The 13,510-nt window shown below is 35.4% G+C and overlaps 1 protein-coding gene across 1 annotated transcript in view; it reads left to right on the forward strand.

Annotated features, from left to right (window-relative positions):
• Nucleotides 1–983: 983 nt before the first annotated feature.
• Nucleotides 984–13,510, forward strand: part of TRPM6 (transient receptor potential cation channel subfamily M member 6) — a 327,340-nt gene continuing 314,813 nt past the window's right edge. The window contains exons 1-3 of the mRNA XM_053699972.1: nt 984–1,067; nt 1,388–1,467; nt 8,218–8,256. Coding sequence (XP_053555947.1) covers nt 984–1,067; nt 1,388–1,467; nt 8,218–8,256 — 203 coding nt within the window. The remainder of the gene's footprint in view (nt 1,068–1,387; nt 1,468–8,217; nt 8,257–13,510) is intronic.

Below are 13,510 nucleotides of genomic sequence, written 5' to 3' on the forward strand. Positions count from 1 at the left end.
ACCTTTTAAAAAGAAGCTCAAAATTTAGCACTGTTGAGGAAATTAGCTGGAACACCCAGTGAAAGGGACTGGGTGCAGATACTCTCCCCCCCCCCTTTCCTGCATATGAAAAGACAGATTAGGCAAACAGGAGCCAGCAGTGGTCTGTAAACGCACTTTGGGGCTTGGGTAGGAGTCTGAAACCAGCACAATGTTAAAAAATAAGCAAAACTATACATTGTTACAAAAAGACTCCCAGGTGGACTGTATAACTGGATAATCTGCAAAACATTTGTGCAAAGAAAAATCGAGTGTACAATGTCCCTTTAAGGTGGAATAGCATGATTATAATTATTTATAAATCGTGCGCACAACTTAGCTAAATCTAAATGGTGAACATGATTTGACTAAATGGTGACCACAATTTGTGTTGTCATTTTTTCACATACCTCCAAACAGTTTTTGGCAAGTCCCTTACCTTCAGTAATACTGATTGCCCGCCTACCCCCCCCCCCCCTTTTCACGTAATTCTTTTTTTAATATCATCATTCTTTACTGGCCAATCCTTAACATAGTCGTTTGGGGACATATATAGTTATGTTTAGAGCGATCATGACAGCTCTACACGTCACTGCAATGCAGAGAGAAAAGCCGTTGCGGGGATGGTGGAATGAGTGTGATTGATAGGGAAAAAAAATATTAAAATACAATGACGTAAGAAAACTTTAGAAAAATTATTAATAGCGTTTGCTATTCCAGTGTATACAAGATTTGGAAACTTTAAATACTTGCATAGTTTGCCATCACTTTAAAAATATAGAAATGAGGTATCTAAAAGATGAATGCAGTTAATCAAATCTAATGGTTTAAATATGACAGAACCACATTAAGGCCCAGATTTATCAAAGGTTCCTAGCACCGTCAGCTGCAGGTTCGCGTGTGAGCAAGGGGTGATGACGTTGCACACTAGCTGTAAACGCAAAGCCGGGCGGACAAGGGCAAAGATGTACCCCCCTGTCCGCCTTACTTTGTTAAATCTGGCTCTAAGTGTTGACAAATATGAATTTGTTGTAGATTTTTATGCCTGGGTCATAACACAGAAACACATTTTCACATTTAATTTTTTTATTTTTATACAGTGATTTTTACTGGTCCATAGTGTGTTCTGGCGAGCAGACCTTGAATAGTGTGTCACACTTTCTCATTGTCAGTAGTTATTTACACAAGTATTACCAGGGTAACAATTTCTAAGCATCTGACTAGTATATTTTACACTAGATGCCATGCTTGATCACGGCAATAAATACATAAATAAATAAGTAAAAAAAAAAAAAAGCAATATCTTAAAACAAAAAAATAATTCTATATTTTTATTATATTCTGTTCATGTTCCTTTTTTTTTTTGCAGTCCCAGAAATCTTGGATTGAAGGAATCTTCTACAAGCGAGAATGTTCAAAGATCATACCAACATCGAGAGATCATCACAGGTAGACAAACAAATTATTATTCATGAGTACTGAATTGAAAGGCTCATACATTATTATGTAGCTATAAAAGAAATAATGCAAACAGAAGAGTGCCAAAATCGAGCTTCAAATGGACATTGAACACTTTGAGATAGTAATATTGAATGATAAATCTTATATATATAAAAACTCTGCAAAATAATTTAATTATTTATTTTGTCCTCTTTTCCTGTAATTCCATTCTGAAATTGTGAGCATTTCAGTTCCTGTTAGAAATTGAAGTGCAGAACACTTCCACACAGTCATTGGCTCTCACTAGTCATTGCCCTCACTAGTGACCTATTTATAACTGTCTCTAATTAGCCACAGCAGAGAAAGTAAACTAAGTTACAACATGGCAGCTCCCATTCTTTTATAGACACTAAGGGCCAGATTACAAGTGGAGCGTTAAATATCGCTTTCATGAAAGTGATATTTGCTCTCCACTGAGCAATACCAGTGCACGCTTATGTTATAAGTTGACAGCAATACGAACGTGACCTCACATTCGCATTGCTGAAAGCATTGTGCTTGCGAGAGTGCGCTTTCATAGGCTTCAATGGGAGCCTCGTTCTGATGCTGTCATACATGGCACAGAAGCAAAGTGCAGCGAAGGGGGTAAGTTGTGCAGCGATGGCAGCAAGTTGTAAATATATATGTATATATATTTATGTGTTAATATGTGTTTATAAACATATATATTTACTGGGAACACACAGTTCCCATAGACCCCAATGTAAAGGCACTCACCAACTTTAGCCCCAAAATACTGCCTGATGCAGTTATTTTATTTAAAAAAAAATGCTACCATTTTAATTTTTTTAATAGAATATACACCACTGTATTTTGAGGGCATTTGGGGCACATTTATAAAATTAACCAGAGATCTGATCTCTGGTTAATTTTATAAGTGCAAATTACTGATTTATCCCTCCCATTTGCGGGCACGATATAAATTAGCGCTCCACTTGTAATCTTTCCCTAAAACTTTACCCTTATTTTGTCAATATTTAAACAGCTGATGAAACTTTAAAAAATACATCTACATGTTATTCTCAGACTAATATTTTTCTTTAAACGCATCATTCTATCTAGCATTTATTTACACCTAGATTACAAGTTTTGCGTTCGGGTTTGAACCCTGAAAAAATGGTCATTTCAGTATTAAAAGAGCACCGCAGCAATTACAAGTCTTGTCGGTATAGTTGTACCGCAAGCCTTTTAGCCTGTAATGCAACGTCAGTCCCACACACGTAAAACTAGCGGTGAAGCTAAAATGCTTCCAGTCTACACCGAAAAGATCCGTTTCGCAATCTGAGAGCAGTAGTTATGAGTTTTATGCAACAAAACTGTTACATAAAACTCATTACTAAACTTTTACAAAGTATACTAAACACCCATAAACTACCTATTAATCCCTAAACCAAGGCTCTCCTGCATTGCAAATTCTATATTAAACCTATTAACCCCTAATCTGCCGCTCCCGACATCCCCGCCACTAATAAAATGTATGAACCCCTATTCCGCCGCTCCCCGACATTGTCACCACTATAATAAAGTTATTAACCCCTAAACCGCCGCCCTCCCGCATCACAAACACTATTTAAATATAATTAACCCCAATCTGCTGCCCGCCCACATCGCCCCCCACTATACTAAAGTTATTAAGCCCTACACCGCCGCCACTATAGTAAACCTATTAACCCCTAAACTGCAAGCCCCCTACAACGAAATATACTAAATTAAACTATTAACCCCTAAACCGAAAGTCCCCCACATCAGAATAAATACATTGAAACTAGTGACCCCTAAACCTTACACCCCCCTAACTTTATATTAAAATTACAATTTCCCTATCTTAAATTAAATTAAAAATTTAATTTAAAAAACTAAGTTTAAACTAACAATTAAACTAATATAACTATTAAACTAAAATTGAACTAACAATTAAATAAACTATATTCCACATTAAAAAAATCCTAACACTACTATAAAAATTACAAATTATCTAATTACAAAAAATAAAAAATACTAAATTACAAAAAATAACAAACGAAATTATCAAAAATAAAAAAGAATTACACATAATTTAATAGCCCTATAAAAATAAAAAAAACCTAGCTTACAATAAACTACCAATAGCCCTAAGTTAAACAGCTCTTTTACCTCTAAAAAAAAATACAAAGACCCCCCAACAGTATAACCCACCATCCAACCAACCCCCAAAATAAAAAAAAACTAACTCTAACAAAAACCTAAGATACCCATTGCCCTGAAAAGAGCATTTGTATGGGCATTGCCCTTAAAATGACATTTAGCTCTTTTGCATTGCCCTGAAAAGATAGAAGATAGACAATGCCGCCTGGATGAAGATGGAGACGCCTGGATGAAGATGGAGCCGCTGGGATTAGGATCCTTCAAGTGGGATTTCAGCAACTGTAAGTGGATCTTCGGGGTTAGTGTGAGGAATTTTTAAACTTTTTTTGTGTGGGTTTTTTTTTTTAGTTTAGGGTTTGAGCTTTTCATAAAAGAGCTAAATGCCCTTTTCAGGGCAATGCAAAAGAGTTAAATGCCTAAATGCCCTTTTAAGGGCATTGCCCATACAAATGCCTTTTTCAGGGCAATGGGTAGATTAGTTTTTTTTTAGATAGTTTATTTTTATTTTGTAGGTGGGGGGGGGGGTTGTAATGTTAGTGGGTCTTTGTATTTTTTTTTTCAGGTAAAAGAGCTGTTTAACTTAGGACAATGCCCTACAAAAGGCCCTTTTAAGGGCTATCGGTAGCTTAGTATAGATTAGGTTTTTTATTTTGGGGTGTTTTTTTTAAATTAGAATAGGAATAATTGTTATTATTTTTGATAATTCGTTTTATTTTGGGTAATGTTTTTTTTCCGTTTTGGGGTGGGTTTTTAATGGGCAGGAAAAGAGCTAAATGCCCTTTTAAGGGCAATGCCCATACAAATGCCCTTTTCAGGGCAATGGGTAGATTAGGTTTTACTTTATTTTTATTTTGTGGGTTTGGGGGGTGGGGGTTTGTATACTGTTAGGGGTGTTTGATTTTCTTTTTTAGCAAAAGAGCTGTTAACTTTAGGTCAACACTCTACAAAAGGCCCTTTTAAAGGCCCTTGGTAGTTTATTATAGATTAGGGTTTTTTATTTTGGGGTGTTGTTTTTTTTTTTTAAATGGTATTAGAATAGGAATAAATTTTATTGTTTTGGATAATTTTGTTTGTTATTTTTTGTAATGTTAGGTTTTAGTGTAAGGCAGCTTAGGTTTTATTTGACAGGTACGTTTGTATTTATTTTAACTAGGTAGTAAGTAAATAGTTAATATCTATTTACTAACTAGTCTACCTAGTTAAAATAAATACAAGCTTACCTGTCAAATAAAAATAAAACCTAAGCTAGCTACAATATAACTATTAGTTATATTATAGCTAGCTTAGGTTTTATTTCACAGGTAAGTACGTATTTAGTTTTAAATAGGTATTATTTAGTTAATAATTGTAAGTTTAATTTAGCTCTATTTTAATTATGTTAAAGTTAGGGGGTGTTAGGGTTAGGTTTAGGGGTTAATATAGTTTAATTTAGGTTGTTGCAATGTGGGGGGCTGGCGGTTTAGGGGTTAATAGGTTAATTTAGTGGTAGTGATGTGGGAGGCCAGAGGTTTAGGGGTTAATAGCTTTATTTAGTTGCGGCAATGTCGGGGAGTGGCGGAATAGGGGTTAATAGATTTATTATAGTGTGGGCAATGTTGGGGTGCAGCCGAATAGGGTTTAATAACTTTAGTATAGCGGCAGTGATATTGGGAGCGGCAGATTTGGGGTTAATAGATTTATTTAGGTAGCGGCGATACTGGGAGCGCAGATTAGGGGTTAATAACATTATATAGGTGTAGGCGAAGTCGGGGGCAGCAGATTAGGGGTATTTAGACTTGGGGTTTATGTTAGGGTGTTAGGTTTAAACATAATTTTTTTTTCCCCATAGACATCAATGGGGCTGCGTTACGGAGCTTTTCATTCCGCAATCGCAGGTGTTAAGTTTTTTTCTGACCCGCTCTACCCATTGATGTCTATGGGGAAAGCTTGCACGAGCACGTCAAAACAGCGCTTGTATTTTGTGCGGTATGGAGCTTGAAACCACCATATCGCACTCACAAGTCGGCTGTTTCACTTGTAATGGCTGCTCTATAGAGGGTTAAATAACGCAACTTTTGTTGCGTTCATTAAAATCCCTATAGCGCGCATAACTCGTAATCTACCTGTTAGTGTTTTATGTCCTTTTAAAGGGACACTGAACCCAATTTTTTTCTTTTGTGATTTAGATAGAGCATGAAATTTTAAGCAACTTTCTAATTTACTCCTATTATCAAATGTCCTTTATTCTCTTGGTATCTTTATTTGAAATGCAAGAATGTAAGTTTAGATGCCGGCCCATTTTTGGTGAACAACCTAGGTTGTCCTTGCTGATTGGTGGATAAATTCATCCACCAATCAAAAACTGCTATCCAGAGTTCTGAACCAAGAAAAAAAGCTTAGATGTCTTCTTTTTCATATAAAGATAGCAAGAGAATGAAAAAAATTGATAATAGGAGTAAATTAGAAAGTTGCTTAAAATTGCATGCTCTATCTGAATCACAAAATACATTTTTTGGGTTCAGTGTCCCTTTAACTTCCAAAATGATTCCAGTAATAAGAATCAATAGATGAAATACACTTACGGGAAAGAAGCACCTGATTTCAAGGTGCTAAATATTGTGTGCCGGGAATTACTCACAAGCCTCCCAGCTGACTCATTTACAGGCTCATGTTGAGACAGAACAACTTCTAACCAGCCCAATGTAGGAACAACAAAAATCATCATGTTGATAAAAATGGACAGCTCACTTCACTTGTTGAAATTAAAACAAGGATAACTTTTCATCTTAAAATGCTGCTATACAACATTCCATGGCTCTCTTACAGCATAGTTATTATGTAACTATTTTCATCATCATAGTTTATGATACTATAAAAAATAATTCTTACTTTATTTATAGGGTTTAATTCTAATTCTTTTGAAATTCTCATTTGATGTTGGAAAAATGAGATTGGTTGTTTTTTTATTTATTTTTTTGTATGAAGAAAATTATTAAAATCGGAGTCAAACACAGCCGGGGTTGCTATTTAATCTCTGTTTCCCCGTAATGGAAATGTTAACATCTGTCGATCAGAGAAAACCAAAAAGAGTTAATTGGTTTAATGAACTGTGTGTTACCTTGGATAGAGTGGTGTTTTTGATAAGTGTTAATTTAAATGCCATTTGGGCATAATGGGTATACTAGGCATGTTTTTAAATTATTTTTTTAAACTTTAAATATTTTATAAGCATTTTTTTATCATTTTTTTCCATTATTGAGAAAGTCTGCATACCTGCATTTTGCACCCTTCGTTTTATCACCTTATGTCTATATGTAAAATTTAATTTTGGGACCTGTGTACTGCCCCTTGGGTTTTCAGTTGTCTCAGTTATACAGAGCCCACACATCTAGGGGTCTTCAGTCAGGGGGTCCAGTGGTACCAGGGCTCCACCTTCATCACATCTGGCCCCTCTATGCCCCCTTGCAAAAGAGAGCTCACAGTATATGGAAAGTGCATGGATTTGCCTTAATGGTGAAGGGTTTCCAAGATGGCAGTTACAGTGTTGTTGTACAGAAAAATCTGACACCATATTTGTACAGGAAGGATGTACTAGTGCATAATCTCTAGTGCGGACTAATTGATAAGTCTCTTTTAGGTTCCTGTTGATGTCTGAATGTCCCTGTTTTTTTATTATTGTGGATGTCTAAGGTGCATAAGCTGTGACTTACAGCCTAAGCCAGTTTTCTGACAATTACAGTTGGGTTTTTGAATTGTTAGAAGTCTGGATCTGCTTCTGTGTGACAGTTTGGATTCTGGTAACTAAACTGCAGTGTGAAATATTACAGTCACACATTTATATTTAACATAAATAAATGCCATGTATTTTATGACTCTTGCTTTTGCTTATGTATGTAGCGATACTGAATACTTTATTGCTTTACACATTTAAAAGGATATAAAAGTGTAAAAAAATGTTCTTTGAAGACCTCTAAGAACCAGCGCCTCCATTTGCCATACACATCTAATATGTTGGAACATTTTATTATTGAACTAACGCTCGCATAGAGTGTTTAACCCCTGCAATGACAATTTTGTGGTCACCAATCACCAGCTAGTTCCTCTCCCAGTAAAGCATTGCTGCTCTTGAGCCTACCTAGGGTATGCTTTTCAACAAATGATACCAATAGAACCAACAGAAGTAAATTTAATAGTGGACAAAAATCGAAAATGTCTAAAAATTTTGTCATATCTGAATTGTGAAAGATTAATTTTGACCCAGTTATAAGGAACCATATAACATGATTTTTTTTGGATTGATCAAGTAATTATAAACTAAAACGAATTATACAAAATTAAATTCCTTTTAATGAATGATAACATAGGTTTTGCTATGATAAGTGTGGCAGATTAGGTTAAGAGGGTTAACAAAGTATTTTGAGATGAGGAAAGAGAACATAAAATAACATTGCACCGTTAAAACGATTTTATCTTGACTGTTATAAAAATGTTTATAGTTTAGTTTTATTGAAAATAAAAACAAATACATTATTTTACTAAAGATAATGAAATTAATATATTCATTTTTTTAATTACTGTTTTTTTCCCTTGTTTAAGATGTCATGGTGGGTGCCAGATATGCCAGAACCTCATCAGGTATAGTCCAACCATATAAGCATAGTGATTGTTTCTGATAAGTTAGCCACTGTGTAAGGTTTTTATGTGGCACTATTTAAAGCATTGCTGTATGTATTATTTATAGAGATTAGGCATATAGTATGCTTCACTTGTTGTGTATTATGGTTTTAGTATTTGTTCATCGGTACACATACACTTCTTGTCAGAAAGCACGTGTGTTTGTTTGCTTCTCTAAAGGAATGTCAACATATAGAATGTTTTCAATAGAATCACCAGCAGTGCTTTCATTGAACAATGGCCTCCTTAATGATAGCATCTGTAAATATGGTAACTGAAAGTCAATAGTCACAGAGGACAATTCAGGTGAATCTTAGAAAGATGAGAAAGATTGTAAAAAGTAGTTTTTATGGGTAAATACAGTTATATTTTAACCTTTCACTGTTGAGCTATATCACATCCCAGTGCTTAATTTTTCTTTTGTTTTTAGCCTATTCATTTACTGCTAATAAATTAATATTTGGCACACATTAGTTTAAGTGCTTTTACTATGAGCAACCTAAATTGAACATGTATACGTTTTTTTGCACTAGAACTTTCATTTCTAGGAATACCAAAGAAAGAAAAATAAAAACCAAAAAAATCCAATATATGCAGGATCTTATCCCCGCTCAGCTTCACTAATAACAAAATAATAAAAAGAATGCATAGTTGCCAACAGTCCCTGGATTTTTTTTGTCCCTGGAAATGTCCCTGAAAATCTCCTTTGCACAACATTTGTTGTTTGCATTTATATATATATATACACACACATACACATACACACACATACACATATACAGATAGATAGATGATAAATAGATATAGTGTATTATTTAAATATAATTCATTCCTAATGGAATATTGTTATTATTATTGAATGAGTTCACATATTATTTGTCTTTCTAATTGTGATGCTGTGTTGTAAAAATAACCATATGCCCAAAATATGTTCCAGAGACTGGGTAGGTGTAAAAGCTTGGTGCTGTAATCTGTATAATAAACTATGGATAAGTCTAAATTATACTATTACTTTCAAATGGGTGTGTTTTGATTGCAGAACTGAGTGGACGGAGCAGTTGAACAGTAGGTCGTCAATACTCCAGTAACCAGCTTGCTTGCTCTGCTGCAAAGTGTCTCTGGATTTTTTTTTGAAATGTTGGCAACTATGAGAATGCAATACCATAAAATACTTGTATTACCATAAAATACCTGCAAAATGTCTTCTTTTTTACACGCACACATTTCCGAATTTTTAGTGATTAATTTGACTATTCAATTCTTGGGGAAACAAACGGCTAGATTTAGAGTTCTGCGGCCAAAGGGGTGCGTTAGCTACGCGTGCTTTTTTTCTCCCGCAGCTTTTAAATACCGCTGGTATTTAGAGTTCACAGAAGGGCTGCGTTAGGCTCCAAAAATGGAGCGTACAGGCATATTTACCGCCACTGCAACTCTAAATACCAGCTTACGGACGCGGCCGGCTTAAAAAACGTGCTCGTGCACGATTCCCCCATAGAAAACAATGGGGCAGTTTGAGCTGAAAAAAAACCTAACACCTGCAAAAAAGCAGCGTTCAGCTCCTAACGCAGCCCCATTGTTTCCTATGGGGAAACAGTTCCTAAGTCTGCACCTAACACCCTAACATGAACCCCGAGTCTAAACACCCCTAACCTTACACTTATTAACCCCTAATCTGCCGCCCCCGCTATCGCTGACCCCTGCATATTATTATTAACCCCTAATCTGCCGCTCCGTACACCGCAGCAACCTACGTTATCCCTATGAACCCCTAATCTGCTGCCCCTAACACCGCCGACCCCTATATTATATTTTTTAACCCCTAATCTGCCCCCCACAACGTCGCCGCCAGCTACCTACAATAATTAACCCCTAATCTGCCGACCGGACCTCACCGCTACTATAATAAATGTATTAACCCCTAATCCGCCTCACTCCCGCCTCAATAACCCTATAATAAATAGTATTAACCCCTAATCTGCCCTCCCTAACATCGCTGACACCTAACTTCAATTATTAACCCCTAATCTGCCGACCGGACCTCACCGCTACTCTAATAAATTTATTAACCACTAAAGCTAAGTCTAACCTTAAAACTAACACCCCCCTAAATTAAATATAATTTAAATCTAACGAAATAAATTAATTCTTATTAAATAAATTATTCCTATTTAAAGCTAAATACTTACCTGTAAAATAAACCCTAATATAGCTACAATATAAATTATAATTATATTGTAGCTATTTTAGGATTAATATTTATCTTACAGGCAACTTTGTATTTATTTTAACCAGGTACAATAGCTATTAAATAGTTATTTACTATTTAATAGCTACCTAGTTAAAATAATTACAAAATTACCTGTAAAATAAATCCTAACCTAAGTTACAATTAAACCTAACACTACACTATCAATAAATTAATTAAATAAACTACCTACAATTATCTACAATTAAACCTAACACTACACTATCAATAAATTAATTAAATACAATACCTACAAATAAATACAATTAAATAAACTAACTAAAGTACAAAAAATAAAAAAGAACTAAGTTACAAAAAATAAAAAAATATTTACAAACATTAGAAAAATATTACAACAATTTTAAACTAATTACACCTACTCTAAGCCCCCTAATAAAATAACAAAGCCCCCCAAAATAAAAAAATGCCCTACCCTATTCTAAAATTAAAATAGAAAAGCTCTTTTACCTTACCAGCCCTTAAAAGGGCCATTTGCGGGGCATGCCCCAAAGAATTCAGCTCTTTTGCCTTTAAAAAAAAAAACATACAATACCCCCCCCCCCCAACATTAGGGATATCTTCAGGGGCTTAGTGTTAGGTTTAATTGTAGGTAATTGTAGGTAATTTATTTAAGTAATTTATTGATAGTGTAGTGTTAGGTTTAATTGTAACTTAGGTTAGGATTTATTTTACAGGTAATTTTGTAATTATTTTAACTAGGTAGCTATTAAATAGTTATTAACTATTTAATAGCTATTGTATCTGGTTAAAATAATTACAAAGTTTCCTGTAAAATAAATATATTGTAGCTATATTAGGGTTTATTTTACAGGGAAGTATTTAGCTTTAAATAGGAATCATTTATTTAATAAGAGTTAATTTTTTTCGTTAGATTTAAATTATATTTAACTTAGGGGGGTGTTAGTGTTAGGGTTAGACTTTGCTTTAGGGGTTAATACATTTATTAGAGTAGCGGTGAGGTCCAGTCGGCAGATTAGGGGTTAATAATTGAAGTTAGGTGTCAGCGATGTTAGGGAGGGCAGATTAGGAGTTAATACTATTTCTTATAGGGTTATTGAGGCGGGAGTGAGGCGGATTAGGGGTTAATAACTTTATTATAGTAGCGGTGAGGTCCGGTCGGCAGATTAGGGGTTAATAATTGTAGGTAGGTGGTGGCGGTGTTAGGGGCAGCAGATTAGGGGTTCATAGGGATAACGTAGGTGGCGGCGGTGTGCGGTCGGCAGATTAGGGGTTAAAAATTTTAAATACAGTGGCGGCGATGTGGGGGGGACCTCGGTTTAGGGGTACATAGGTAGTTTATGGGTGTTAGTGTACTTTAGAGCATAGTAGTTAAGAGCTTTATGAACCGGCGTTAGCCCAAAAAGCTCTTAACTCCTGTTTTTTTCTGCGGCTGGAGTCTTGTCGTTAGATTTCTAACGCTCACTTCAGCCAAGACTCTAAATTCCGGCGTTAGAAAGATCCCATTGAAAAGATAGGATACGCAAATGGCGTAGGGGGATCTGCGGTATGGAAAAGTCGCGGCTGCAAAGTGAGCGTTAGACCCTTTCATGACTGACTCCAAATACCAGCGGGCGGTAAAAACCAGCGTTAGGAGCCTCTAACGCTGCTTTTGACGGCTACCGCAGAACTCTAAATCTAGGCGAGAGATTTATGAGCTCTGGCACTAACAAACAAAAGTTAAAATTAAAAAAATAAAGCCAAATGAGGCTAGCTGTTTTTTTTGTGAATGCTATTAATATTACAATCATGTAGAATCTATAGGAACATGAAAACCCAATTAATCTCCAATTAAGGGTCTTGTAATATACAGTATTTCAAATGTCAAATGGGTAGTAGGGGCTTTATTTTAGAGTCACAACACTTCCCTAATGGGTCCAATGCATTGATGTAATCTCCATTGTTCTGACAATTACCTGGCAGCAGGACAGACATAGGAAGATTAACTTGGATGAGAAAACTTGTCCCTCTATATTGTTAGGGTTGAGTGAGGGTTACTCCCTCATTGTTTTGTCCCACATGGTTATGGTTTATGAGGGCTTGTGCCCCCTCAACTAAAAAAGGGCCCCTTCTGACTACCAAATGCTTGTGCTTAGAGGTCAAAACACCTAAAGCCATATAGTTTAAAGGGACAGTCTAGTAAAAATTAAACTTTCATTATTCAGATAGGGCTTTTAATTTTAATCAACTTTCCAATTTACTTTTATCATCAAATTTGATTTTTTCTCTTTGTATTTTTAGTTTAAACTAAAGATAGGTAGGCTCATATGCTAAGTTCTAAGCCTTTGAGGGCTGTCTCTTATCACATGCTTTTTAAATCTCTTTTGAACACAAAGAGACAGAAAGTACACGTGGCCCATATAGATAACACTGTGTTCAGGCACAGGGGGTTATTTAAGATTTAGAACAAAACAATGCTAAATTTAAGACCATAGATAATAAACAGTCACAGTCATGTGATCAGGGGGCTGGAAGAAGGTTCCTAGATACAAGGTAATCACAGAGGTAAAAAGTATATTAATATAACTGTGTTGGTTATACAAAACTGGGGAATGGGTAATAAAGGGATTTATCTATCTTTTAAAACAATAACAATTCTATGGTAGACTGTCCATTTAAATTGTTTGCCATTCCTGTAGTATATGCCTGCTACCAGGATAAGTGCTATAATCCAAGTTTGAAAGGAGATTCCCTACTTTCATATGAGGAATGTTTTATGTTTGCCAGATGAATGCTATTTTATGTGATAGGGTCTAACTTTGATGGTATAGCAAGTGGAGATAAGGACCACTGGTTTATTGTAAGTCTGCTAATAGATAATGAACATGTCTCTTAATACATAAAACAGCACCTAGGCTTTCTTTGTAATGCAGAAGTAAAGCTAATCAGAACCAGATGTCAGAATATAATAAACTAGTCCTAAAGCCCGTGTACATGGGCCATTTTTTTGCA

Source organism: Bombina bombina, chromosome 2, assembly GCF_027579735.1.
Source record: "Bombina bombina isolate aBomBom1 chromosome 2, aBomBom1.pri, whole genome shotgun sequence".
NCBI classification, from domain to species: domain Eukaryota; kingdom Metazoa; phylum Chordata; class Amphibia; order Anura; family Bombinatoridae; genus Bombina; species Bombina bombina.